At 45.4% G+C, this 27,207-nt stretch overlaps 1 protein-coding gene across 1 annotated transcript; it reads left to right on the forward strand.

Annotated features, from left to right (window-relative positions):
• The first annotated feature begins 703 nt into the window (after positions 1–703).
• ACTR5 (actin related protein 5) lies at positions 704–25,321 on the forward strand. The gene is made up of 9 exons (XM_010355353.2): positions 704–1,233; positions 2,385–2,614; positions 4,494–4,663; positions 7,154–7,371; positions 8,059–8,241; positions 17,799–17,915; positions 18,638–18,777; positions 19,881–20,013; positions 24,364–25,321. Exons 1-9 carry the CDS (start codon positions 859–861, stop codon positions 24,619–24,621), a joined length of 1,824 nt encoding a protein of 607 aa, XP_010353655.1. The 5' UTR covers positions 704–858; the 3' UTR covers positions 24,622–25,321.
• Positions 25,322–27,207: the final 1,886 nt, after the last annotated feature.

The following is a 27,207-nucleotide window of genomic DNA, read 5'->3' on the forward strand; positions in this document are numbered from 1 at the left end:
TGGAAATGGGACAGGATAGAGCGTGACCAGTGCTTTTAGGGCTAAAACTGGGAATGGGTCACACACATCACCTCCTCTCCCACCCGCTCCTGGCCACAATTTAGTCACACGAGCGCATCTAGATCGCAGCCAGACGGATGGCCACATGGGAGTGGGAGGTGATACCACTAAAAGAGGGAATGCTTGGGGACAATCAGCAGTCTTTTCTCAGTGTTTGAGGTTTTACTGAGAAAACACAGTCTGTGGGAGTTAGTAAAGTGAACAGACCTGCGTAGTCATCTGCCTAGTCAAGAAATTGAACAGTCGGCACCGCAGAGTTTGGGATTTCTTAACGTAAAGGAAGCGTCAAAAGGTAAAGGACCGTTCTAGCCAGGATGCAAGGCTGAGGACGAGACAGCAACGCGTAAGGCAGGGCAGCGGGCGGTCGAAGGTGTGCACCCAGCCGATAGTGCGCGCCCGGCGATGGGGCGTGGCCAGGCAGAGAGGCGGGGCTCCACCGAGCCCGGCGCTGAAGCTGACGACCAGAAAGGGGCGGGGCCTGGCGGCGATACGCATTGGGGCGGGGCTTGCAGACCGGGCATCCCAGCTAGAGCGAAGGGGCGTGGTCACTCATAGGCTATTGGGGGCGAGATTAAGCAACGTAGAATTTCGCAGCCAGAATGGATAGGTCTCAGCGATCCTGAAAGCAGCCTGGACGACCAGAGGCGAGTCAGGTGGAAAGGCTGGCCGGGCTTCGAGAAGGGAGGAGGCATCGAGCTACTTGAAGGCCTGAACCGCGCTCCGTGACGTCGGAGGCGCGGTTTCGCGGCGTCTGGGCGGACGCTGCGCTGAGGGGCGGGTCTGGGCGCGCGCTCCAAGATGGCGGCGAACGTGTTCCCGTTCCGCGACGCCCGTGCCGCCCCGGACCCGGTGCTGGAGGCTGGCCCGGTGGCACACGGGCTACTGCCGGTACCGCTGGTGCTGGACAACGGGTCGTTCCAAGTCCGCGCTGGCTGGGCGTGTCCCGGGCAGGACCCAGGTCCCGAGCCGCGCCTGCAGTTCCGCGCGGTGTGCGCCCGCGGTCGTGGCGGGGCACGGGGCGGGTCGGGCCCGCAGGTGGGAAACGCCCTGGGCAGCCTGGAGCCTCTGCGCTGGATGCTGCGCTCGCCCTTCGACCGCAACGTGCCGGTCAACTTGGAGCTTCAGGAGTTGCTGCTGGACTACAGTTTCCAGCACCTGGGTGTCTCCTCACAGGTGAAGGGCGAAGTGGGCTGGGCTGGGCTTTAGGGGAGGGGTGCGGTCTCCTCTCCTCTCACTCTGCTTTCCGAGAGGTAACAGTCACTTCAGTAGCTCCGATTGTCTTTTAGTCGATCAGATGCTAGGCGCTGGGGGTATAGCAGCGAATATGGTGCTGCTTGTATCTTGGAGCATGCATTTGGGCATGTATGCTCGTTTGTTAAGAAGTCCATTTATTAACAAATATGTATTGAGCTCTTACTCTGTGTCAGGCACTTTTTAGGCATTTGGAGTACATCTGTGAACACACAAAACCTCCTGTGCTTATGGAGCTATTAATACTATGGAAAGATATTCTAGTATGAAAAGGCAGTAAACATAGAATTAAATATAGTAGATTCTATGCCATCAAAGGAGAGGAGGGAGTTACATTTTTTTCAATAAGATGGTCAGGGTAGGACTCGTGAAGGTGATGTTTGAACAAGGACTTGAAGGAGGTGATTCAGATAGCAAGCGTGTGAACATCTGAAGGAAAAACAGTCCAGGCAGTGTAAACAGCCAATGAAAAGGCCCCGGGGTAGGAGTGTGCCCTAATCCTAATTGCAAGGCTGCCTGTGTGAGGGGGAGAGTAGTACCTGGAAGAGGATGTCAGAGAGGTAGTGGAGAGGCAGATCACACACCTTATAGGCTTTTACTGAGTGAAATGGGGAGCCATGGCAGGGCGTTGAGCTGAGGAAGGACCTGACTTATGTTCAAAAGGATCACTGTGACTGCTGTATGGAGCATGAATTGTCATGGGTCATAGGGTGGAAACAGGGACGAGTTAGGAGGCTGTTGGAATAACCCAGGTGAGGGATGATGGTGGCTTAGATGAGGCAGGTAGCAGGGAATATGATTAGAAGCAGTTGGATTTTGGAGATACTTTGAAGATAGAGCCAACACGATTTGCCGACAGTTTGGATGGGACGTTGACTTAGTACCTTAAATTGACTCTACTTTTGTATTTTCCAGTAAAGATGAGATGAGAGTCTTACAATCGCCTGTGATCAGGTTTTTGATTAAGAGGCCAAAAGCAAAATCAGCCCTGCAATAAGGATTTTGGGTTCTTCTATGCTTCAAACAGAGTATTCTGTTACCACTCATCTATTTGCCCTTTCTTTTCAAAGTAGGGCTGCGTTGATCATCCCATAGTTTTGACAGAAGCTGTGTGCAACCCACTATATTCACGGCAAATGATGTCCGAGCTTCTTTTTGAGTGCTATGGGATTCCCAAGGTTGCCTATGGAATAGATAGCCTCTTCAGCTTCTACCACAATAAGCCAAAGAACTCGATGTGCAGTGGACTCATCATTTCATCTGGATACCAGTGTACACATGTTTTACCCATCTTAGAAGGGAGGTGAGTTGCACTTGTGGCATTTGAGTGCTATTTTGAGAAGCATTCAGGAAACATTTAGTGCGTGCTTTAAAGGCAGAGTAGAAAGAGCAGTACTAGCCTATGAACTGAGCCCTTGGGCTTAGCTTTGAACTACCTCACTGTGTGACTATGGATAAGTCCCTTTGCCCATAGTTCTGTCCTTTGTGACCTTCTGGAGGGAGTTGGAGTGGATGAGCTCTTAGTTCCACATCCATAATTCTACAGTTTTATAATTCTGATTTATGGGGAGATAGCTAACATAGTATCTACAGGTAATAGACATTCAATAGAAATGTTTTGAATAAATTTAATTGAGACCATCTTTGTGTTCTGGAGTGGTTTTTTTTTTTTTTTTTTTTTTTTTGACAGAGTCTTGCTATGTCATCCAGGCTGGAGTGCAGTGGCACAATCTCGGCTCAGGGCAACCTCCGCCTCCCAGGTTCAATTGATTCTCCTGCCTCAGCCTCCCAAGTAGCTGGGACCACAGGCACCTGCCACCATGCCCGGCTATTTTTTTTTTGTATTTTTAGTAGAGACAGGGTTTCACCATGTTGGTCAGGCTAGTCTCAAACTCCTGACCTTAAGTGATCCACCCTCCTTGGCCTCCCAACTTGCTGGGATTACAGGGGTGGGCCACTGTGCCCAGCAAATTTAAAGTTCTTTGATCATTATTGTTTAGACCTTTCAGATACAGTGCCTGGCACATAATGGACCCATACTAAATATTTTCAAGTTGAATAAAAGGCAAGGGTAGTTTATGCCATATTTAAAAGTCTGTTCCCACTTTATCGTTGAGCTTTCACTGTCTGATAAGAGCCTAGGCCAGCACTGTGTTCTCCTGAGAAGGTTTCTCACATGGCATAAAGAGACTCACACTTTAGAGCTGAATGTCTGGGTTTGCAGCTCTGCTACTTAACTTCCTCACTTCATTTCCTGACATGTAAAATTGGGAACAACTGATTTTCCAGGGTTTCTCTGAGGATGAAATGAGATAAGGTAGGTAATGGCACTTTGTAAACTGTAAAGCAGACTGAACATATAAGACAAATACCATTGAATTTCTTGTGAAGTTTCTGTGAAAATCTATGAAGAAAAAAGTAATTCTTAGGTGTTACCAAACACTCCTGATGTATGAAGTTCTCTATGTAAAGAGAATATGCAGAAATAAAAGTAACATGTTATGTTATATTGAGAGGAAATTACCTGAAGGCTGCGAAATTATCAGAGTGAATCATATCCTGTTCTATGCTGGCATCTGCTGGTGAGGTACGATACAGCAGTGACATTTTAGTTTTCTACAGCAAGTTCCTAGTGCTCTGCCACTTACTTTCATACATTAGGAAAATAAAGTTACTCTGGTTCTTTTACAGTAAACCAGGATGTGTGTGGTTACTTAATGTGTTTACTTAATCAGTAGATGTGGAGTGTTCAGGGGAGGGCTTCTCAAACTCTGGCCTTCATCAGTCACCTAGGGAGCCCATTAAAATGCAGATTCTCAGGCCCTGCCCCAGAGCAGCTGTGTACTGGGAATTGGCATGTTCAACATTTCCTCCAGCTAATTCTGGGATACTTGGTCCCAGGACTACAGTTTGAGAAATATATGATGAGACTCATTAAGATCTGACTTTGGAGTGCATTCCTGTTAGGTGGCCATGTGACTGTATAGGTGAACTAGGAATGCCTGCCTAGAGAAGAGGCTATACCAAGGGAACTTTAACGTCCCTTCCAATGGTCAGGTTTTGTGTTTCTCCTGCTGGTCTGTTTCTTCTTTATCTGCCTTAAATTATCTTGTTTCTCCCAAGATGCTCCGTATTTCTGTCCTCCAGAAATTTCAGTGCTGTTTTCTACTGCTTGGTTATAGATTAGATGCTAAAAACTGCAAGCGCATCAATCTTGGAGGAAGCCAAGCAGCTGGTTACCTCCAGCGTCTCCTCCAGCTGAAGTACCCTGGGCATCTGGCAGCCATCACCCTCAGCCGCATGGAGGAGATTCTGCATGAGCACAGCTACATCGCTGAGGATTATGTGGAAGGTATCCAAGAGGATGTTTGCCTGCAGCTTTTGGGTGTTGTCTACCTTGTATTCCTTAAATTACTGCCAGCGTAATTCTTTGTTTGCTCACTTTTTAAGCACCCCCTTCCCCTTTTTGTATTCCCTTTCTTAAACTATTCAGTAACCTAATAACTTACGTTGTATGGGTTCCCTTCACAAATGGTAGCTTTTATAACTTGCCTGTAATACAGATCTTGGAATTGTACAACTTTCAACTTTTTCCAGATGCTAAACATTTTTAAGAGTGAGCAGAACATATCAGACTAAAAATACCTTAAGTTAGAAAACAATTGAAATTGTTTTATTATACCATTAGAATAGCATCTATGCTGCATAAACACCTCTTATTCTTTTCAAGCTTGTCTTGGACTTTTGCTTGTATTTTACACTTCAAATTAAAGTGTGAGTTTTAGTTACTATTGTCACTTGAATGTGATGAAAATATCTTCCTCCTGAATTTAAATGGTTCGTATTAAAACCAAAGGACTATGGACAATGCCGCTGTGAATACAGCTGTATTCCAATAGTGGATTTGCTTGTTCTCGTTGAGGGTGCTGACCTCAGCTGACCAATAATGAGCTCCTGAAGGGCAAAAACTACATCTGTTTTTTTTTTTAATTTTTAATTGTGGAAACCATGTAACATAAATTTGCCGTTTTAACCATTTTTAAGTATATGTTTCATGTGTTAAGAGCTGTGTTTTAATTAACTTTAGAAAGCATTTATTCAGCATCTGTTATTGCTGGGATATAAAGAAGTTGGGGAGACAGATAGGGAAATAAATAATTGATGAGAATACTCAGTCTGGAGAGTTAGAGGCTTGCCAGAAGACACGGCTGAAGCACACAACTCTCCATGCTCCCACTTCTCTGTTCTCCAGGTGCTCCAGTATTGACTCTTTTTTTTTAGTCAACTTTTTATTTTACAGTTCTGTGATATGATTATAAAGAGAGAGCATGAGGGAATTTTTTGGGATGATGGAACTGTTCCGTATCCTGATTGTGGTATTGGTTACATATGCTTTCTCTTTATAATCAGACCCTGTCTTTATCCACAATAAACAGGAACAGACTACTGATACACTCAACAACTTGAATGAATCTCAAAGGGATGATGTTGAGTTAAAAAAAAAAAAAAGTTTCAAAAAGTACATACTATTTGACTCCATTTACGTGACATTTTGCAAAGATAAAACCATAGTGATAGAGAAGAAGTGAGGAAAAGATTGCCTGGACTTGGGATAGAGGCAAGCTTTTGGGTGAACTCATTTTCATTTCTCCAGAGTAAATAGATTGCTGGGTCATGTGCTTGCATGGTGTGTCTTTCCGACCTTCTACCTTGAATCTACTATATCATTATATTCAAAGTGAGTTTCTTGGTAGTTGGATCATTTTTTTAAAAATATCTATTCAAAGTCAACCTCTATTTAATTGTTAGGCTGAACCATTTTATAATTAGTTTAATTATTCATATGCTTGGATTTATGTTCATCATTTTATTATTTGTTTTGTTTCTTCTGTTTATTGTTCCTCTGTTTCTCTCTCCTGCCTCCTTTTAGGTTATTTGAGCTTTTTTTTTTTAAGTATTTTATCTGTTGTGTTTTTTACTGTACCTTTTTTCTGTAGTTTTTAGTGGTTGCTCTAGAGATTACAGTCAACACAACTTTTCATAGTCTACTTAGATTCTGTGTTTACCACTTCAAGGGGAATGTGGAAATGTCAGCACTATATTGACTCCTTTATTTTGCCTGGTTTATCTTAAAGTTGTCTTATTTATTTCTTCTGTATACATTGGAAACCCATCAGACAGTGTTGTGATTTTTACTTTCAATTGTCAAATAGGTTTTAAAGAACTCATAAGGAGATGAGTCTGTTATGTTTAACCAGATTTTTATCATTTATATTGCTTTTTCTTCATTCTTGATGCTCCAGGCTTCCTTCTGGTGTTGTTTCTTGCCGAAGAACTTTACTTAGCAGTTCTTTTAGAACAGGCCTGCTGGCATTATGTCCAGGTTTGGTAGCTGCTTTTAGTTGATTGAGTAGATTCAGGGATTGGGTGGAGTGTATTTTCTCCATCTGACCTATGTCTGAAATGCTGGTATTGATTTAAAAAAAAAAAAAAAAACAGAGTCTCGCTCTGCCGCCCAGGCTGGAGTGCAGTGGTGCAATCTTGGCTCACTGCAACCTCCACCTCCCGGGTTCACGCCATTCTCCTGCCACAGCCCCCTGAGTAGCTGGCACTACAGGCGCCCGCCACCACAGCCGGCTAATTTTTTGTATTTTTAGTAGAGACGGGGTTTCACCGTGTTAGCCAGGATGGTCTCAATCTCCTGACCTCCTGATCCGCCCACCTCGGCCTCCCAAAGTGCTGGGATTATAGGCGTGAGCCACCGCGCCTGGCTGGTAATTGACTTTAATTGTTGTGTTAATAGTGTTTCCATTTCATAACTTTCAAAACTGTTTCTTTGAAGAATTACACAAATGGCGGTGTCCTGATTATTATGAGAATAATGTCCACAAGATGCAGCTCCCATTTTCCAGCAAGCTCCTGGGCAGCACCCTGACCTCTGAGGAGAAACAAGAAAGGCGGCAGCAGCAATTGCGGCGGCTGCAGGAGCTCAATGCCCGGCGGCGGGAGGAGAAGCTGCAGCTGGATCAGGAGCGTCTGGACCGACTGCTATACGTGCAGGTAATAACAAACACGAGGACGGGCGCCCTTCTGTGTTAACAAGATGATCTCAGATTTTGTTGTATGTTTTTCCATTGGCCTTAAGATGCTTTGACTGTTTGTCACCTTTGGGGTCAGGAAGGAGTGCAGGGGGATCATCAGCATAGAATACAGTGTAGAAGCAGCTGTTTCGGAAAGAGCTGTGGACTCCAGCATTGTTTATTTTCACCTTATAAGCTCCTTTATGTTTTTAAACTTTCTAAGTGTATCATACATCATGCAAAGTGCACAAATCTTTGTTTCATCTTGAAGGATTTTCAAAGTGAAACTCGCCCATGTATCTGCTGTCAGGTCAAGAAACAGCCTTGTCAGCATCCCCCCAAGAAGGCTCCTTTCATGTATTCTCTTAGTAACTTTCCCACCTTCCTCCACAACCTTTCTCCCCCCGCCCCAAAAAAAGGGGTAACAACCTTTTAGGTATCTGTCACCATCATTAGTTTTACCTAATCAGTTGTTGCTAGAACTGTGATGCAATGCTAGCCTAGAGACAGCTAGAGAGGTGGGCAGCTGTGTGAAACTGGAGGGAGCTGGAGGTGTGGCTCTGGTCAGCGTAGGCCAGGGGAGCTCTGGAAGCCCTCTCCAGCTGTCATTTTCTCCGTTTGACTCTGAAGCTACTTTCCTTCCTGTTTGTGACTGCTCTGTTTTCAGGAACTTCTAGAGGATGGCCAGATGGATCAGTTTCACAAAGCTCTGATAGAGCTGAATATGGACTCCCCAGAAGAGCTGCAGTCCTACATCCAGAAGCTGAGTTCAGCAGTGGAGCAGGCTAAGCAGAAAATCCTCCAAGCAGAAGTCAACCTCGAGGTGGATGTGGTAGACAGCAAGCCAGAGGTAACTGAGGGCCTTGGAAGGAGCAGCCCTTCTTGAGAGGAGGAGTGTCCTCAGAGGGCTGACATCAAAGGGGTTTTGCCCAGAGTCGGGAGGAAAAGAGAGCAGAAGGGACATGGATGGTGGCAGAGACAGCACTGACCTTGTACCAACTGAAATTCTGTGAGAAGGGATTTCACCCTGTAGAGAAAGTGCATTTAACATAGGAAGAACATTCACACAGCAAACCTGTGGTGCTGTCTTGAACCTAAACCAGCTCCACTGATAGTCATTGGCAGTCATATACTTCCTTTAATTTTCTTCTAGTATTTTATTAAATATATTGTGGTTGATTATTCACCTACCTCCTTTCCATCTTGGTATTCTCTAAGGACAAGGATCATGCTTCATACATGATTTATGAATTTTTTACAGCAATTGCTAGTTATGCTCAATAATACATGTATAGGTTGCCTTAAGATCAGCCTTTTATTAGTTGCTAAAGACCCTCTGAATAAGCTCTTTGATTTTCTCTTTTTCTTCTTCCTCTTCTGTTTTCCTCACCCATGCACTGTTAATAAGTGTTTTTGAGGCCGGGCATGCTGGCTCACACTTGTAATCCCAGTACTTTGGAAGGCCCAGGTGGGCAGATCACCTGAGGTCAGGAGTTCGAGACCAGCCTGGCCCACACAGCAAAACCCTGTCTCTACTAAAAATACAAAATTAGCCGAGTGTGGCGGCACATGCCTGTAATCCCAGCTACTTGGGAGGCTGAGGCAGGAGAATCACTTGAACCTGGGAGGTGGAGGTTGCAGTGAGCTGAGATTGCTCCATTGCACTCCAGCCTGGGCAACAAGAGCAAAACTCCATCTCAAAAAAAAAAAAAACCAAAAAACAAATAAAGTGTGTTTCTGTTCGTTTGAGACAGGGTCTTACTTTGTTGCCCAGTTGGAATGCAGTTACATGATCATAGCTCAGTGTAACCTCAGACTCCTGGGCTTAAGTGGATCCTCCCACCTCAGCCTCCTAAGAAGCTAGGACTACAGGTGAGCGCCACTATGCCCAAGTCATTTTTACAATTTTTTTGTAGAGATGGGGTCTCACCAAGTTGTCCAGGCTGGTGTCAAACTCCTGGCCTCAAGTGAACCTCCCTCCTCAGCCTCCCAAAGCACTAGGATCACAGGCTTGAGCCACCATGCTTGGCTGTTAATAAGTGTCAAAGTAGCCAAAAGAGCTTAGGCCCCAGCATCTTAGTTTCTGTATGGCAAAGGGGCAGCCTGCAGGTCAGTATCACTGGTAGAGTCCCCTGCCTTTAGAACTGGAAGAAAGAGTTAGTAATTGTACATACTATTCCTGGATCTGTCATCCCTAGAATTCCAAAACAAAGTAATTTATTGCCTTGAGACATGTTTTAGGCAGGATAAACCAGACTAGCCTCTTTTTTTTTGTTTGTTTTTCTTTTTAAATCAACTTTAATTAAGCTGTTGATTACCTATCCTTTTAGAAAAAAAGATACTTTGGAAAAATGCAAGTCAGTGCCATTTGATGCTGGGTGTATCATGGTGCTTATCAGTGATGTCAGAGTTGCCTTTGGCTCAACAGGAAGCTTACTTTTGCAGTGACGGGCTCCCAGCTGGAGGCTCGCTCATAGTTTCTGCTCTCACCGTTGCATTCTCTACATCTCGACAGGCTGTCAATTGTGTGAGGACAGTACATGAGTGTATGCTTTATAGAGCAGATCCTGAAATAGGCTTACTAGATACACCTTACTGGATCACTAAGATCTTGTGTAGAAGGGGCCTTTACCATCTTCCAACGCGGCATCCCAGATCAGCCTCAGCTGAATCAGCGTGCCTTTTCCATTTTGCTTCTCTCGGTTTTCAGTTCTTTGTTTGAGGTTTGACTTGTTGTTTACTGAAATCTGGAACCATGTTGTCTTTGTTATATATTCATCCATATTTAGTTTTTATCATGCTTGACATGTTAGCAGGACATACTCTTCTTTATACCAGAGCAGTGCCACTCAGCCACATGCAGATGAAGGATTTCAGATTTCAAAAGGGGAAAAAAACCAAACAGCTGTGAAGATGTGATTCTTCAGCAGTTGGGAAACTAGTTTTTCCGTTTCTTTGTTCATTTGTCTGCATTTGTTACATGCTGTGATTCACCACCCATTCCCCCATTCTTTCAGCAGATACTCAGTAGGTACCTACTTCATTTTATGCTCTGGCACACACATTTAAATCTCCTTGGGTTTAGGGGATTTTGAAATGTTGGACTGCAAAAGATTTTTCTATGTGCAACAAATTTGACGATCAGCTGGGCTGGGGGCAGTGGCTCATGCCTGTAATCCCAGCACTTTGGGTGGCCGAGGCGGGCGGATCACCTGAGGTCAGGAATTCGAGACCAGCCTGGCCAAAATGGTGAAATCCCATCTCTACTGAAAATAGAAAAATTAGCCAGGCGTGGTGGCAGGTGCCTGTAATCCCAGCTACTCGGGAAGCTGAGGCAGGAGAATCGCTTGAACCCAGGAGGCAGAGGTTACAGTGAGCCGAGATTGCGCCATTGCACTCCAGCCTGGGCAACAGAGCAAGATTCTGTCTCAGAGAAAAAAAAAGCGATGATCAGTCACTAAACCTTTAATGGTTAGTCAGCATTCAGCATTTTAGGGTAATTCTTAATGATCAGAGTCAATTACAGTCACATTTGTGGGATAAAGCTGACTATGACACTGGCTAGCCAGTTCTGCCTTTCAAAAAGTATTTGTAGTATTTTCCAGTAATATGATTCATTTAGAATGAATTGAATCGATATATGTGAACCAAAATTCATATTGAAATTCCCCTTAAGCAGTAATGGCTGAACTGAATACAGCTGACATTTAACTAATAGTGATCTCAAAAATCTGTTTTCTTATAGACCAATCTATTCTGGCCCTTGCTATTCTGCAGTTATTTCTGTGAGGATGTTGTGGAGGAGCAGGCTTTGTTAGCATGAATTCTAACGAAGTATTTAAACCAGAAGATGCTTGATTTTCATGGCTACAAGCACAGCATAAGAGGGTAGGAGGGGGGAGAACACAGTTTTTGAGCATCATCATTTGTTGGAAAACACAATGGGCCAGATATAGAAAGTTCTCCCGCTTTACTAGCCAAGATCAAGGTTGGCCTCTGCTGCTTCTTGTGCCGCTCAAGGCTGTTTTAGGGAACCATGCTGCATCTTCTGTGGTATGCCTTGGCAAACTGTCATTCCATGCAGTTCCAAAAGAACAGTCATATTAGTGTTTCTGAACACCACGTAAGACATGTGGAGACCCTGGCAAACTCTAGCAGGAGAGAAGCCAGCCGTGGCAGAGAAAACTGTTCTCTGTTGGATGCCTGTTCTCTGTGTTGAAATTACCAGCTTTGTTCCTCTCTGTGAATCATATGAATTGGGATAAGTAAATATCCTTTTTATAATTTTTGTGAAGCTAAGAAGTTATCTTAAGATGGTATGCTTTGGAATGAAGCTAGGTGAAGGTGAATGTTGATTTTTTTTTTTTTTTTTGGCAGCTGAAGAAACCTCTTGAAACCCAAAGCTTTACAATCATCTCTATTCCAGGGGAATTTGTGTGTGTATCCCAGGGGCCCACCACTCAGTGCCAGGCACAGTATACCAGGGATGCAGAGGTGATTAAGATACAATGCCTGCCTTCCTGGGTACTTCAAAAACAAAACGCGAAGGCGATAGCATCATGCTTAGCTGACTGTAATGAAGCATAGCAGGTATGCTGGTAAATGTGTGTGGGAATACACATTTGGTTTTTTGAGAAAGGATTGGATGTTTCAGCTGGTCCTTGAAAGATTATTTGGGCCGGGCACAGTGGCTCACATCTCTAATGCCAACACTGAGAGACTGAGGAGGGAGGATCACTTGCACCCAGGAATTTGCGACCAATCCCTGAACCACATAGATCCTGTCTCTAAAAAAATTTTTTTTTGGCTGGGCGCGGTGGCTCACGCCTGCAATCCCAGCACTTTGGGAGGCAGAGGCGGGTGGATCACCTGAGGTCAGGAGTTTGAGACCAGCCTGGCCAACGTGGTGAAACTCCGTCTCTACTAAAAGTACAAAAATTAGCCGGGCGTGGTGGCAGGTGCCTGTAGTCCCAGCTACTCGAGAGGCTGAGGCAGGAGAATGGCGTGAACCTGGGAGACGGAGCTTGCAGTGAGTGGAGATCGCGCCACTGCACTCCAGCCTGAGCAACAGAGCGAGACTCCATCTCTAAATAAATAAATAAATAAATTTTAAATTAGCTGGGCATGCATCTGTAGTCTCAGCTACTTGAGAGGCTGAGGTGGGAGGATCACTTGAGCTTGGGAGTTCGAGGCTGCAGTGAGCCATGGTTGTGCCACTGCATTCCAGCCTGGGCAACAGAACGAGACCCTCTCTAAAAAAAAAAAGGAAGATTATTTGATTTCAGTAGGTAGCAGAGGAGGAGGGAAGGACATTTTAGGTGGAAAGAACCACACATGCAGGTATACAGAGTGTGAACAAGAAAGGCTGTGGTGGGTGATGAAGTGGAGATTAAGGTCTTTACCCATTAGGCTTACGAGCCTGCATATTATCCTTCAGACATTCATAGCCTTCCAAGGATGTTGAGCAAGTGAATGAGACAATGAGATTTTGTTTTGGGAAACTAACTGGTGGCAGTTAGGATGATGGGTTGAAGGGAGGGGTGAGGCTATGGGGGGAAAACAGAACAGATGTAGGATCAGATGTAGGATCCCAAGATCTCACTGCCATTTACAAGCCAAGGTGACGAGAGTAGCAGTGTTGACAATAGAGCGTGTGGCATGTGCCGACCCCTTGCTGAGCACCTACACAGGTGTCCTCCTGGTTCATGTTCACAACTCAGCGGGTAGGTACTGTCATTATCCCTCTTTTACAGACAAAGATTTGGAGCGAGGTCGCATAGCTAGAAGTAGTACTGGTCAAATTCAGACACGAGCAGTTCAATTCCAGATTCCACTCTTGTAACCCTTAGGCTGTATTGAAAGGCAGTGGGTAGATGGTAGTGCCTTTGACCAAGTTTGGGAAGATAATTGGCTTAGTTTTGAGCACCTTTTTTTTAAGAGATTGGATCTTACTCTGTTGCGCAGGCTGGAGTATATGGTGTGATGATGGCTCACTGTAACTTCAAACTCCGAGGCTCAATTGATCCTCCCACCTCAGCCTCCCTAGTAGCTAGGACTATAGGTGTGCACCACCACGCCCAGCTAACTTTTTGCTTTTTAATTTTTTGTAGAGATGGGTCTTGCTGTGTTGCCCAGGCTGTTCTTGAACTCCTGGGCTCAAGCAGGCCTCCCACCTTGCCTTTCAGAGTGCAGGGGTTACAGGCATGAGTCACCGCGCCTGGCCTTGAGCTCCTTATTTTTAAAATCACTGTAGGACATCAGGTGGAGCTTTTGAGGACTCTGCGGGACATCAGGTGGAGCTAGGGGAGGACAGAATCAAATGGGAAGCAAGAAAAGAAAAATTCCTGGAGAATGCCACCACTTGAGAGTTAGGTGACAGAAGAAAAGCCAGAACGAAGATTGAGCAAGAGCAGTCAGAGATAAGGGAAGCCAAAAGGGTTGATGGGAGAGTTAAGAGCTTGAATGGTCATCTTAACTAGGATGAGAATTATTTTTTGAAACAGGGAAGGCTTGGAAGGATAAGAAAATAGGACATGAGAGTGATCTGGCTGCGATATCTGTCACCCCATTGATTGCCAGGGTTGATTCGGCTGATCTGGCCGGCTAGGCGGGTGTCTCCTGTCCTCACCACTTCGTGTGTGTCCCTCCTGAATCTGCATGCTTGGTCGAAGAGGACGACCATCCCCAATAGAGGAGGACCAGTCTTCCATCAAGGGTATACGAGTAGCTGCGCTCCTCTGCTAGAACCTCCACACAAGCTCTCAAGGACATGAAAATAGATAAAGAAGTAGAATGAAGAATAAAGAGGGAAGTTCATTTTTTGAAACAACTAAGGTGATCTTTTAAGATTCCCAGGGTTGAGATTAGAAAGGAGACTATGGAGAAGGGTTTTGGGAAAGGGCAGGCAGAGGGAAGCTGAGAAGTAACCACAGGATTGCCTAAATAGCACCTGGGACTTTCTGCACTCTTGCCCCCCTGGAGCGTATTTAACTTTTCTATTGCTACAAAAACCACTCCAAACTTGGCAGCATAAAACAACAACTTTATTGTGTTCATGGGTTTGGTGGGTGAGGAATTTAGAGAGGATACAGCAGGGATCTCTGCTTCAAGGTGCTGGGAGCCACTGCTGGGAAGAATTAAAATAGTTGGGGACTGGAATCAGCTGGAGGGTTTTTCACTTCTCTGGTATCTGGGCTGGGAGGACTTAAGGGCTCGGTTCATGGGGGACTCTTGACCCAGGCACCTACACATGGCTTCTTCGTGTGCCCTGGGCTCCCCCCAGCATGGCCACTGGTTTCCAAGAGGGAGCTTCCCAAGAGAGCAGCCAGAGAGTGAATGTGTCAAGAGATGAAAGCATAAGAAAGCTGCATGACCTTTTAGGACCGTACCTCAGAAGTCACCTGACATCATTCGCACCATACTTTGTTGGCTGTAGTCCTCACAGTCCCCCACTGAGACTCAAGGGGAGGAAACAAAGCCCCTCCACCTCTTTATGAGGAGTGTCAGGGTCACATTACAAAAAAGTGTGTGGGATAGAAGTTACTATTGTGACCTTCTTTTAAAAATATAATTTGCTCCAGAGCCCAAGTGGAAAGAGTACTGGGAGGCATCCTTTAGACTGCAGGCTTATTGGTTGGGTGTAACAGAAGCAGATAGAGTTCATGGAGGGATGGTGGCAAAAGTGATTGGATTCCAGGCTAGGTAGAGAAGGGTGTGTGAATCCACAGGAAGGGTCATCACTTGGATTGAGGGAGGCCAGGATGGAGGTTAGGATGAAGATGAAAAATAGGTTAAAAATGTGGAGTGTAGAGAGGAAGGACTCCAGTGGACTCCAGTGCTTGCTTTCATCTGTTACTTGGGGAATCACAGGTTACAGGTTTTTGTCTGTAGTTATCTTAAATACACAGATGATATTTTTGTCTTCAACCCAATAATACGACAGAATTATTTAAGGGACCAAATTAAGTGTGTGTTTAAAAGGGAAGAGGGAAGAGTTGTTCATTTCTCACCCAACGCTGCCCCAAGTTCATGTCCCACTTATACACAGATGGAGAAGAGGCTCAGAGTGTGCTTTTCCAGCTCTGCCTCTGTGGACCTTTCATATACCTTTGGTTGCCTTCCAAGCTGGATCAGTGACTACAGAGCCTGGCAGCCTTCTGTTATGTCACACTGCCTCCTGGTTCCTGCTTCCCCCAGATGACAAACCACCAAATGAAAAACAACTTTGATGATCAATTTCCACTCCTCTGCTGGAACCCTTTGGGGTCATTCCTGAAGAACTGGGTTTGGTGCCAAGCCAGAATAGGCACAGACACTCCTGTGGGAGGGCTCCTTTCTTGTGAGGGGAGCTGAGAGTCTTCCAGATCACAAACTGCAGATGGCAAGGGGAATGTTCCTTTACTCCCTCTCTGCTGTCCCTGCTTGGACAGAGGAGCCTGTCATTGTCTCAGCTGGTCTTGCTGCTGCATGTAAAATCTTTCATTGATCTCTTGTATTACCTACTCTGAGCTTAGGCTAGATCGTTTCCATATTCCTAAAGCCCCACTTGTCTTAGCCTCGTGATTTATAGAACTCCAGCTTAAGGCAGAACAAAGACTTCGGAACTGAGTAGTTCTGTCTCTTCCCACGTGTCCACTGCCTGCTAGTGCTATGTGACCTTGGGCAAGTTACTTCACCTCTCTGAGCCACAGTTTTCTCACCCATCAAATACAGCAATATCTGCAGTGAGGACTGTGCAGATAGCAGGTGTCCCTCCCTTCTGTGTCTGATTCAGTATTGGCAGGGACAGCTTTTGCTTCCTTCCCTGAGAGCAGGGTTCTTAAGATTCGTGTTACCCAGCCCATCTTCTTTCCTCCTCAAATTACCTCTATAAACCAGCCCCCTCATCCTGTACACAAGTCTCACATGAAGAAACATTCGCTTTCCTTTCCACAGTTTATCCTCAAGCCTGGAAAATCCCCCTCAAATATTGTAGAGTCATCTATACTGAACAGAATTTAGAGTACATTGTCACCCATTTTGCATGCCATATTTGCCACATGACTTTTGGTGTGTGAATGTGTGTGGAGTATTGAGGGGTATTGCCTTATTTTAATGCCAGTTTACATTTGCAGTATATATGAGTAGGTTCTAGAGAAGTATATTTAAGTCCTCTGAATTATGTTGGTAATTTACATATTTCATAAATTCCGAGAGTAAGGAGAGACTCAGAATGCATACTCAGTGGCGCAGTCTCCTCTCAAGCATACTTGGCTATTGGTTACACTCCACTTGAACCCTCCCAAGACACTACCTCATAAGACAGTCCATTCTGCAGCAGCTCTCATTGTTACAGCATTCTTCCCTGGGATGCAACTAAATATTTCCACCCGGAACTTCTCTCCATCGAGTCCAGTGACAGATGGCTAAATATGTCTCTCAGAACCCCCACCATCCCCAGCTTACTTTGTACAGATTAGAATTAAAAGTGCCCTAACTTCTCTTTTGGAAATGGTGCTGGCATGTCTAGACCCTGCCCAGGTTCATTGTGGTCATAGAGGAGAACTTGTTCTGCAGGACTCCACAGATAGGAAGCACTCTGCTACCTTGGGGCCTCTAGTCCCATTCCCAGCCCAGCAGGACCTGCTGTTAAGGGACCGATTGTTAAGCTCATTAGTGTTGGCACATACATTTATTTAATAATTTATTTCTATCTCTGAGGCAGAGTCTTGCTCTTTCACGCAGGCTGGATTACAGTGGCATGATCATGGCTCACTGTAACCTCAACCTGCCAGGTTCAAGTGATCTTCCCACCTCAGCTTCCCAAGTAGCTGGGACTACAGGTGCTCACCACCACACCCAGCTAATGTTTGTACTTTTTGTAGAGATGGGGTTTCACTGTGTTGCCCATGTTGGTCTCGAACTCCTGGACTCAAGCAGCCCGCTTGCCTTTGCCTCTCAAAGTGCTGGGATTACCAGGCGTGAGCCACCGCTCCCTGGCCAGCAGATGTGTTTATTAATTATTAAGAGATTGCTTTAACTTTGCTGGTAGTCTAGCTGCCTTGTAGGATAGCAGCTGTCACACCCTTCCCTCAGAGTTGCGTGTGTGGTGGTGTGACTCATGCAAGCAGCAAGTCTTCCACGGGGCCCAGCCATGAGCTGGCACCATCAGAAGGCTTTAGAGAAGGCGGGGGTTGGTGAGGCTTGTACAAAGTAGGAAAGGTAGGAGATCAAAGCAAAGCCCGTTCCTGGCTTTTTAGTCTTCGTGTTCATGTGTGCTTTTTTAAAAATAGCTTAGAAACATTTTCATAGTTTTTATGTAAGGTTTTAGAACATTGAGCAAGATCCCAGTTCTTTTTTGTGGCACTAAAATGATAGAACTGAGGCCTGCTGAAGGTACAGGTTCCATTTTGCTTCTTCTCCTCTTAGACCCCTGACCTGGAGCAGCTAGAGCCGTCTTTGGAAGATGTGGAAAGCATGAATGATTTTGATCCCTTGTTTTCAGAGGAAACACCTGGAGTGGAGAAGCCGGTCACTACTGTCCAGGTTTGACTCCTACAGCCCAGAACATGCTTATTTTTTGAAGGTGTTGACTTAAATGGCTGGGCTAGTCTGTTTCTTTAGGACTTAAAACAAAACTGTTATATTTTTAGAAAATTGGGTACCAAAACTTAAAACATCTGAAATCAGGGATTTGTTTTCCCCAGTGATTGATGGATTGGTTCCAGCACCAAGATCTGTGAATCTGTGAGAAACAGTCCACCCGGCAGAAACATCTGGGAAAGGGATTGGGAACTTGAGATCTGAAGACTGGCTCCTAATGGTTTCATTTACATTTAAGCCAATGCCAGTACACATAATCCTCTTTGGAGTCTATGTTTCTGTCATTACAATACCAACCAGATAAACTGTCCTGAGTCTGAGACCCACCTGGGAGAGAGCTTCCTTGCCACACAGGGATGGGGCACTAAGCAAGGCACTGAGCAGGAGACTTGTCCTCTAGGCTGGGCCTTTCACTGCTGCTCTCCACAAAACCTCTCCCTGCAACTCAGGGACCATTTCATGGTGGAAACATGTACATGTTTATAATATACAGGTTGGAAGAAAGTAGGAAGTTAAATTAGCAGGTCAAGAGAGTTGGGAGAGGCTATACTGGCATTAACAAGGGACAGAAACTGTTGGGATAAGAAATGCAGTTTGAGGAAACTAGCCACTGGAATGTTTGTCATTTGGCCTAAAAATATCTTTTAAACCTTGGGTTTTTAAAGCCCGTGTTTAACTTGGCAGCATATCATCAGCTGTTTGTTGGGACAGAAAGAATTCGAGCTCCAGAGATTATTTTCCAGCCATCTCTCATAGGAGAAGAGCAGGCTGGGATTGCAGAGACTCTTCAGTACATTCTGGACAGGTGAGACAGCGAATCTGCTTTTCCTTCTATTTTCCTGAAACATTTCCTTGGATTTTGCATTGAATGGTAGATGTGATGGTCAGGCACTTGAAAATGCGTCTCACTCTCTTCTTTTCATTGACTTGCTGTGCTCAGACAGTATTCCCTTAATCTCTTATCACCAGGCCTGGCACCTACAGGCACCTACAGCTACAGAACTGGAGCTTTGTAGTTAGTTGTTTTCTGAACCTGTAAATGCTGGGTTGACTTGAGTAGCTTTAAGAGTGTCTTTTAAGTTTGAACAACCCAATAACATGTACGCTGGTTTCCATGTAAATCTTCACATTATTAAAGACTAGTGATCTTAAATCACCCTAAAATATTGCAGAGCTAATAAAATTTTTTCCCCTCCTTGGAGGCATTTTACTTACTTAAGAGTTTACATTTCCATAAGAATCCAGGTATTTTACCCATTTATGCGGGCATTTACCTGAAGTGTGAGTTTGATCATTCAAGTTGGTCAAGTAGGGAATCGAATTCTGTAGGACTCTGGCTGCTGTTGGTTTTAACGACAGGGAAACGTGTACCTAGCAAGGAAGAAAAAGCTGCTGCTGCTGTTTTGAGTGCCTTTGAGCCTTGTCTTAACTGTGGTTGGAAAGTGATCAAAGATGTCTTAAAGCTGTTATTAAAAAAGATAAGAAGAAAGCACAGGTCGATAGATGGGCCCTCAAAAGGGAGGCATGGCTTTGGGGATAATGGAAATGTTTTGTTCCTTGATTGTAGTGATCATTACTGGAACGTATAAATTTGTTAGACTTTATCAAAACATATGTAAATTTATTCTCGTTTATTTTTTTAAAAATGTATTATAAAGGTATAAAAATTCTAATCATGTTAAGGAAATAAGTTGACCATTCAAATTATGGTTTTGTCTGGCTATTTGGAAACATTGGGCTGGCATTCTGTAGGGACACAAATGAAAATTGCAAGTTTTGCTTTTTTTTTTTTTTTAGCTTTTTGTGTAGATGTTTTTCTGTTTTGTACTGAGAGCTTACATTTCGGCATCCACATTTCGTTCTGATATTTGAGTTAAGGGACTATATTAGGAGTTGTTTCTTTCCTAGGTACCCGAAGGACGTTCAGGAAATGCTGGTTCAGAACGTTTTCCTCACTGGCGGGAACACGATGTATCCTGGGATAAAAGCCAGGATGGAGAAGGAACTGTTGGAGATGAGACCCTTCCAGTCTTCTTTTCAGGTACTTGATTGTTTGAGTAGTCAATTATTCTGAAAATAGCATTACCTGTTTTCTGATTGCAAAAGTAATAATCATGCAGAAATATCCACAGTTAACATTTCTGTGGCTTTTCTTCTGATCTTAAGTCCATGTTTAATTTTTAAAGCAAAATGGGAATCGTGTTTTATATACTATTTTGTGGTTTCTTTAAATTGGAAGATGAAGACATGCATAGAATTCTAAGAGTGTGAAAGAGTGTGTACCTCAAGAGCAAGTCATTCTCCTACCCAGTTCCGGCCCTGCAGGCAGAGCTTGTCCGCCATACATTTTCTACACGTGTGAGTGTGTACTGCTTTGTAAGCTGAACTGAACTTGTCATGAACATTTTCCCATGTCATTATTCTGTTAAAATACTATCTTTATGACTGGTGTGAATGCCCCACAATTTACCTACCAAATCCCTGATTACCAAGAAACATGGTCTGAGTTCCCATCATGGACCAGGCACTGTGGGGATGCTGAGATGTCCTGAACACAGCACCTGGCTGCAAGGACCTCGCTATCTGAGCAGGCGGCAGCCAGGTAAATCAGAGCATAAGGAATATACAGGCATGGGCACCTGGCAGTCTCCATTGGTGTTCAGAAAAGGCTCCATGGATCTGGACCTTCTCAGGTGAATAGGTGTTTGCCGTGTAGACAGTGTGGGGCATGGGACACATTGGAGAGAGCATCCCAGACAGAAGGATTAGCATGAGCAAGGGCACACAGGCCAGAAGCTTGTTGAGGGAGTGCGAAGTGGCTGAGTTTTGCTGTAGCACATGGCTGACAAAGAGGAGAGGAGGTGGGTGAGGTAGAGAGGTCAGCAAAGCCCACACTGTGCAGAGCCTGTGCATCCTGCTAAGAAGCTTGGCCTGGGTCTGCTCTGCTGCATGATGTAGTGTACATTCAGGGTGGCGTCTCTGGGCTTTGGTCCTGACTCCATCGTCACCATTACTGAATTGTGCTAAGCTTTGGCTTTCTCAGTGGTAGCAAGAGGGTAATCGGTATGTGTTGCTGGGATTCGGTGTACTGGTGCACGTCAAGCGCCCAACAATGGGCCTGCGTGTAATAAACTCTCAGACATGAGCTGTTGTTTTGAGGGTCCCTAAGACCATTCCAGGCAGGATGTTTCTCTGGGAGGAGTCACAGGACTCAGTATGTAATCATACTTACAGCTGTGACTTAGTACGGCAACTCAGCAGAGAGACGAGGTGCCTGGGGTGAAACCTGGGAGCAACCAGGTGTAAGTGTCCGAGGCCTCTCCCTGTGGAGTCACACAGGACATAATTTCCCCAGCAGTGCCTTGTAAGAGCGCATTAAGTGTTGCCAACCAGGGAAGTTGGTAGGAGACGCAGTGCCTGGGGTTGTTATTTGGGGGCTGATCACATACGCGCCGCCTGCTTGGAGCATACCCAAATTCGAGGCTCACAGACGGGAAACACGTGTTTGGCATAAACCACATTATTTGTATGAATGGGCTTATTGAGCCACTCTTACCGGGTGGCGGTGGGAACCCTCCCAAAATTCAAGTTCCCAGATGCCTGCCAAGGCCCCACCCTTGGAAGTAGCCTTTCTAAGGTAACAGTAGGTCCGTTCTGTTAACTCTTTTCTGTACAGCTGTTACCTTTAGCCATAGTGATGAACCATGAAGGAGTCTAAGCAGGGAATGTGATCTGATTTACATTTAGTAAGATATATTTGACATTGATGTGCAAAATAGAGTATTAAGAAAAATATTGGAAGCAGACCAGTTAGGAGGCAGCTTCCCAGCCTCTAGGAGGAAGTCCTCACTCCACTCGTCAGGCTTTACAGGGTCTCTTGTTTCTGACCTTGAAGAACTGTCCAGGGTTCTCTCATCATTCCCCCTTCTACCCTGCACTTCAGCCACAGCTAACTGCTATTAGTTTTCCAGAGTTTTCCTGCCTTAGGGCCTTTGCACATGCTGGCTCCCTTTGCCTAGAGTACTCTTTCTAGCTCATCCAACTCTCTCAGTGGCTGGTTTCCTGGAAATCACTTCCTCCAGGAAGCCTTCCCTGTCCTTTCCTATGTTCCTTACGAGATCCACCTCTGTTAGGGAAGAGACAACCACTGTCTTGTGAAATGTGTCCCAAACCCTTGGCACAGTGTCACTTGGTAGCTCTGCAGGAAATACGAAAGCAGTGGCAGAGGGAGAGGAAGAGAGGGAGTTAATGTGAAAGAGGCTAAGGCAGTCAAATTGTCAGAACTTGTTAGTAAGTTGGATCTGGGGAGGGAGGTGAGACCTAAGATAATTCCTAAGTTCTAGGTGGAGCAACTAGTTTACTGAATAAGAGATTCACTGGACGAGGAGCCGTGGGAGGAAGGACAGACTTAAGGGAGAGGATAGTGTGTTCCATTTCCAGGGTGGGTTGAGTTTCCAATGGACACACAGAGAGGTGGCCACAGCTAGCTGGATGAGCGCTCGGTGGGGAAGGGGAAAGGCGAGAGGGTAGTTTTACACCCTTCCACCTGCCACAAGCATAAATGTGTTCTGGGCACTCTTTGGGAGGGTAGGTGATGTTAAGGATGAACCCCTAAAGAACACTAGCATTTAAGGGCTGTAGGACACCCATAAGTCTAAGAAGGAGGTGGAGGAAGAGGAGGGGGGAGCAGGAGAGAGCAGCAGTGCTGAAGCCAAGGGGTGACAGGAAGGGGCGTGAGCCTGGGGCTGGGTCATGCTGGCAGCAGCGACTTAGGATGAAGTAGTAGAGAAAAAAATCTTAGAGGATTTTCAAGATGTGTTTCTTGGTAATTTCCAAAGTCTCCCATGAATCACTTTGTAAGCATTGGTTGTAGGAATGCTGCTACCAGCCAGATCTTTTCCCAGCCCTGCATTTGCTGTTATGGTCTCACCTGGCCTTGCCTCAGCTCCCCCCCGCACCTGTTTCTGCCCCCTTTCACATTGTAATGTCATGAGTGTGTCACACCGTCACTAAGCCCTGATGTTCCAGTTTTAGATTATGTATTCAGCGGTGGCTCAAACACACCAGCCACCTAAGGCCCTCCGTGATCATTAGAAGGAAGAGAACCCCAAGATGTGCAAATTTACAACTTTAAGCTCCTGTTTTTTCTTAAACAGCAAAACATTTTTAAATATTACAAAAATATCAGACAATTTAAACCAAAATAAAAACCAAGAAAACTGTAGTTTCGGCCTCTGCGAGCAATGTTCTTTGTATACTCCCCGGTCGTTTTCATCTCATGTGTGGTTTTAACCAAAAAGAGATTGTTGACAGCTTATTTTGTAACCTGTAATTTTTTCACTTTCAAATTATTGTGACACTGTTTTTATATCAATAGGTACATTTCCAGAGCATCCTTTTTATGGCCATATAGTCTATTAATCATATATCTTGCTGCATTTTTTATTAGTAATGATGAGAGCTACGCTTTATTGAATACTCTGTACCAGGCAGCATCTATCACGTGCCTTACACTCATGCACTTAAGTCCACTGAAGCCAGGAGGTGGGGCCTCTGGTTATCCTAGTGGCGAGGTCCTGGTTCACAGGCCCCTTGCCCACGTGGCAAGCCCAGCAGCTGGACTCCCGAGCCTGCACTTTCCCACCTCCATTTGCGCATGCTGATTCCACCGTTACGTCCTCTGCCCTTCACTCCCGAAAGTTCTGAAACCACCATTCCAACCTGGAACTCATGGGATTGGTGGAGTGGGGAGGTGAGAGGGAGGTAGGAAGTGAGGCGGGTAACTCCAGAACACAGGAGGCCCGATGGGAGCTGTAGTGTTACCATAATGATCAGGTCAGCCTAGCCGAGGGTCTTCTCAGAGCTGCTGAACCCCAGCCCCACTCCGATGAGAAGAAGGGGAAACTAAGTGCCAGCAGCCTCACAGAGAACGTCACCCCTCTCTGCTGCCATTTCTCCTGAGGCTCTTTTGCTACCCTGGCTAGAGCTGCCTTGCAGTGGCCCCTGTTTCCCTCTGCTCAGAGTGGGGAGCAGGGCCAGGAAGGCCTTTTCCCCAGGTCACAGGCCAGCCTCCGCTTCACCTCTCCCTGACAGCTTGTGGTTGACAGCATCGTGCAGCAGGAGGCTGAGCCACTGGCCCCTCTCTGACCCCGAGTGTCAGGTCTTGTGTTAGTAAAATGTCTGACAGCCGTGTGTTCTGAAGAATCTGGGCATTCCAGCTCAGCTTTGTTTACAGGGTGTGGAGCTAGCCCGGAACTGTCTTGGAGTGCACTGGGCCCACCTATGTGTATATTTCTGGGGATAAAATATCGGGGGCTGTAGCTGAGCCAGGTGAACATTCATGCCTGGAGCCCTGGTGGAGGTGTCCTGGTGAATCTTCTTTGTGTTTCAGGTTCAACTTGCCTCGAACCCTGTTCTGGACGCCTGGTACGGTGCTCGTGACTGGGCCTTGGACCACCTAGATGATAATGAAGTTTGGATCACCAGGAAAGAATATGAAGAAAAGGGAGGAGAGTACCTCAAGGAGCACTGTGCTTCCAACATCTGTGTCCCCATCCGCCTGCCGAAGCAGGCCTCCCGCTCCTCAGATGCCCAGGCATCCAGCAAGGGTTCTGCTGCTGGCGGAGGTGGTGCTGGCGAGCAGGCGTAGCAGAGGCCCTCCAGAGAGGCTGCCCTGCACACCATGCCTTGGGCCACGTTGGCAGCATGACAAGACTATGATTGTGCTAAATGTATCCACCCAAGTCTGCTGGTCACATTTGGCAGCAAAATGGATTTCTCCTGGGGAGAACAAAGTTAAGGGACACTGAGACCTGTCCTTCAGAATTAGGTTCACTTGGGGCTTCTGTGGCGAAGAGACTAACTGGCCTTCTGATGTCTTTGTTCAACTGTGACCGGCTGTGGCATCAGCTTCCAGTAGCAGTAAATGAAGACAGAGTGGAGGACACAAATGTACAAAATGCACAAGACTGATTTCTTACCATGTTTTAGTCTTTTTTGTTTTAAAAAAAATTCTTTAAAATTTATCTTGTCCGTGTAGATACTTTATTCTTCTGGATGTATTCAGAAATTGCATGAATGCCCAGCGAGGGGAGGTCTTTCATGCCTATAAGAAGGTAATGTTTATTGCCAGGCACAGTGGCACATGCCTGTTAAGGCCCAGCTATGTGGGAGGCTAAAGCAGGAGGATCGCTTGAGCTCAGGAGTTGGAGGCTATTGTGTGCTGTGATCGCACCTGTGTATAGCCACTGCACTCCAGCCTGGGCAACATAGGAAGACCTTGTCTCTAAAAAGATACATTTTTCATAAAAGGTAATGTTTGTGCAATAAAAGCAGTTGCCTCAGGAACCAGAAATATTTCCCTCCTCCTATTTTTTCCCCTTACAGATAAGGAGAAAAGGCCCAGAAAGTTACCAACATGTGAGGTCACTCTGCAAGCCAGGGACTTGCTTGGTGCCAGAGCCAGTGGCCCAGCTTTGTTCATACTTTCTCTGCTGGAAACTTTTCCACCATACGAGGCCTACAAATGTTTTATTTCTGTCCCTCTGAGTTTTCTGGCTCCTTAACTTTTACAGACTTTTCAGAAGAAAGAGACTGGAGGAGGTTTATCCTGTATCCTATTCAGTTTTCCCATAACCTCACATTCCCTGTACCTTCCCAGCTCTGTCTTAAGTGGACAGATAACCCCTCCCTTTTACAGAGATTGCTTGGTGAGAATTTTAACTCATAAAGACAACCAATTATTGATCCCAGAAGGCCCCTGAGCTAGTATCATTGTCACTGAATTTGTACCTTTAAATCTCATGGAGCCTCTAGCCCACCCCTCTGATGAGGCCACCGCAGAACCTGTTTGCTCAAACAGTTTACCAAGGGTCATGTCACCTGGATCTCCAGCTCTGGAGGGCTTAGAAACTGCAGGCTGGGAGGGAAGGAGCAGTGGTGATGGAGAGAATGGAAGACCACAGCTGACCCTAGACAAAGGAAAAAGGAAAGGTATCACAAACCTAAACAGAAGATGCACAGGGGGAAGATACTCCATTGAAAAGAAATAAAGGAAATAAGAAAGTAATAGATACGGAAAAGAGGCAAAGGAAATTAAACTGTAGTTGAAGAAGAAAATTTGACTAATTGAGTTTTGTGGTGCTGGTGGTAAAAACAACGTGACATAAACTTTACCATCTTAACCGTTTGTTTTGTTTTGAGACAGAGACACTCTTTCGCCCAGGCTAGAGTGCAGTGGCGCAATCTTGGCTCACTACAGCCTCCTCCCGGGTTCAAGTGATTCTCCTGCCTCAGCCTCCCGAGTAGCTGGGACTACAGGTTCGTGCCACCAAGTCCGACTAATTTTTTGTATTTTTAGTAGAGATGGGGTTTCACTGTGTTAGCCAGAATGGTCTAGATCTCCTGACCTCATGATCGGCCTCCCAAAGTGCTGGGATTACAGGCGTGAGCCACCGCGCCTGGCCCATCTTAACCATTTTTAAGCGTCCAGAACAGGAGTGTTAACTTTGTGCACATTGTTGGTCGAAAGATCTCCAGAACTTTTTCATCTTGTCAAACCATACTCAATACCCATCAAACAACTCCCCCGCCCCGCCTCTTGTCCCTCCCCAACCCTTGGCAACCATCATTCTACTTTGTAAGAGTTTTTCTTTAGATACCTCACATAAGGGAAGCCATGCAGTATCTGTTTTTTTGTAACTGGCCTATTTCACTTAGCATAATGTCCTCAGGCTTCCTCCATGTTGTGGCATGTGTCAGAATTTCCTTCCCTTTTAAAGCTGAATAATACTCCATCATATGGATATACCACATTTTCTTTCTTTACCTTTGATGGACATTTAGGCTGCTTCCATTTCTTGGCTATTGCAGATAATGCTGCAGTGAACATGGGAGTGCAGATATCTCTTCAGGATCCTGATTTCAATCCCTTTGGATATATACCTAGAAGTGGGACTGCTGGATCATATGGTAGTTCTATTTTTAATTTTTTATGGAACACTCGTACTGTTTTCCATAGCAGCTGCACCATTTTCATTCCCACCATCAAGGCACGAGAGTTCCAGTTCCTCCCCATCCTCACCAACGCATTATTTTTTTTGTTTGTTTTTGTTTTTTATAGTTTCCACATTTACTATCTTTCATCTTTTTGATAATAACCATTCTAACTGAGGTGAGGTGAGACTTCATTTTGGTTTGGATTTGCATTTCCGTGATGATGAGTGATGTGGAGCAT

The sequence above is a fragment of the Rhinopithecus roxellana genome, chromosome 13, assembly GCF_007565055.1.
Source record: "Rhinopithecus roxellana isolate Shanxi Qingling chromosome 13, ASM756505v1, whole genome shotgun sequence".
Taxonomy (NCBI): domain Eukaryota; kingdom Metazoa; phylum Chordata; class Mammalia; order Primates; family Cercopithecidae; genus Rhinopithecus; species Rhinopithecus roxellana.

Bases quoted from the DNA above. Each gene is read 5' to 3' on its own strand.
- ACTR5 (XM_010355353.2), top strand. From the start codon at position 859: ATGGCGGCGAACGTGTTCCCGTTCCGCGACGCCCGTGCCGCCCCGGAC. The intron at 4,664-7,153 runs GTATCCAAGAGG...GTTTCTTTGAAG, and splicing joins CGCTGAGGATTATGTGGAAG to AATTACACAAATGGCGGTGT. The intron at 18,778-19,880 runs GTGAGACAGCGA...TTTCTTTCCTAG, and splicing joins CTTCAGTACATTCTGGACAG to GTACCCGAAGGACGTTCAGG.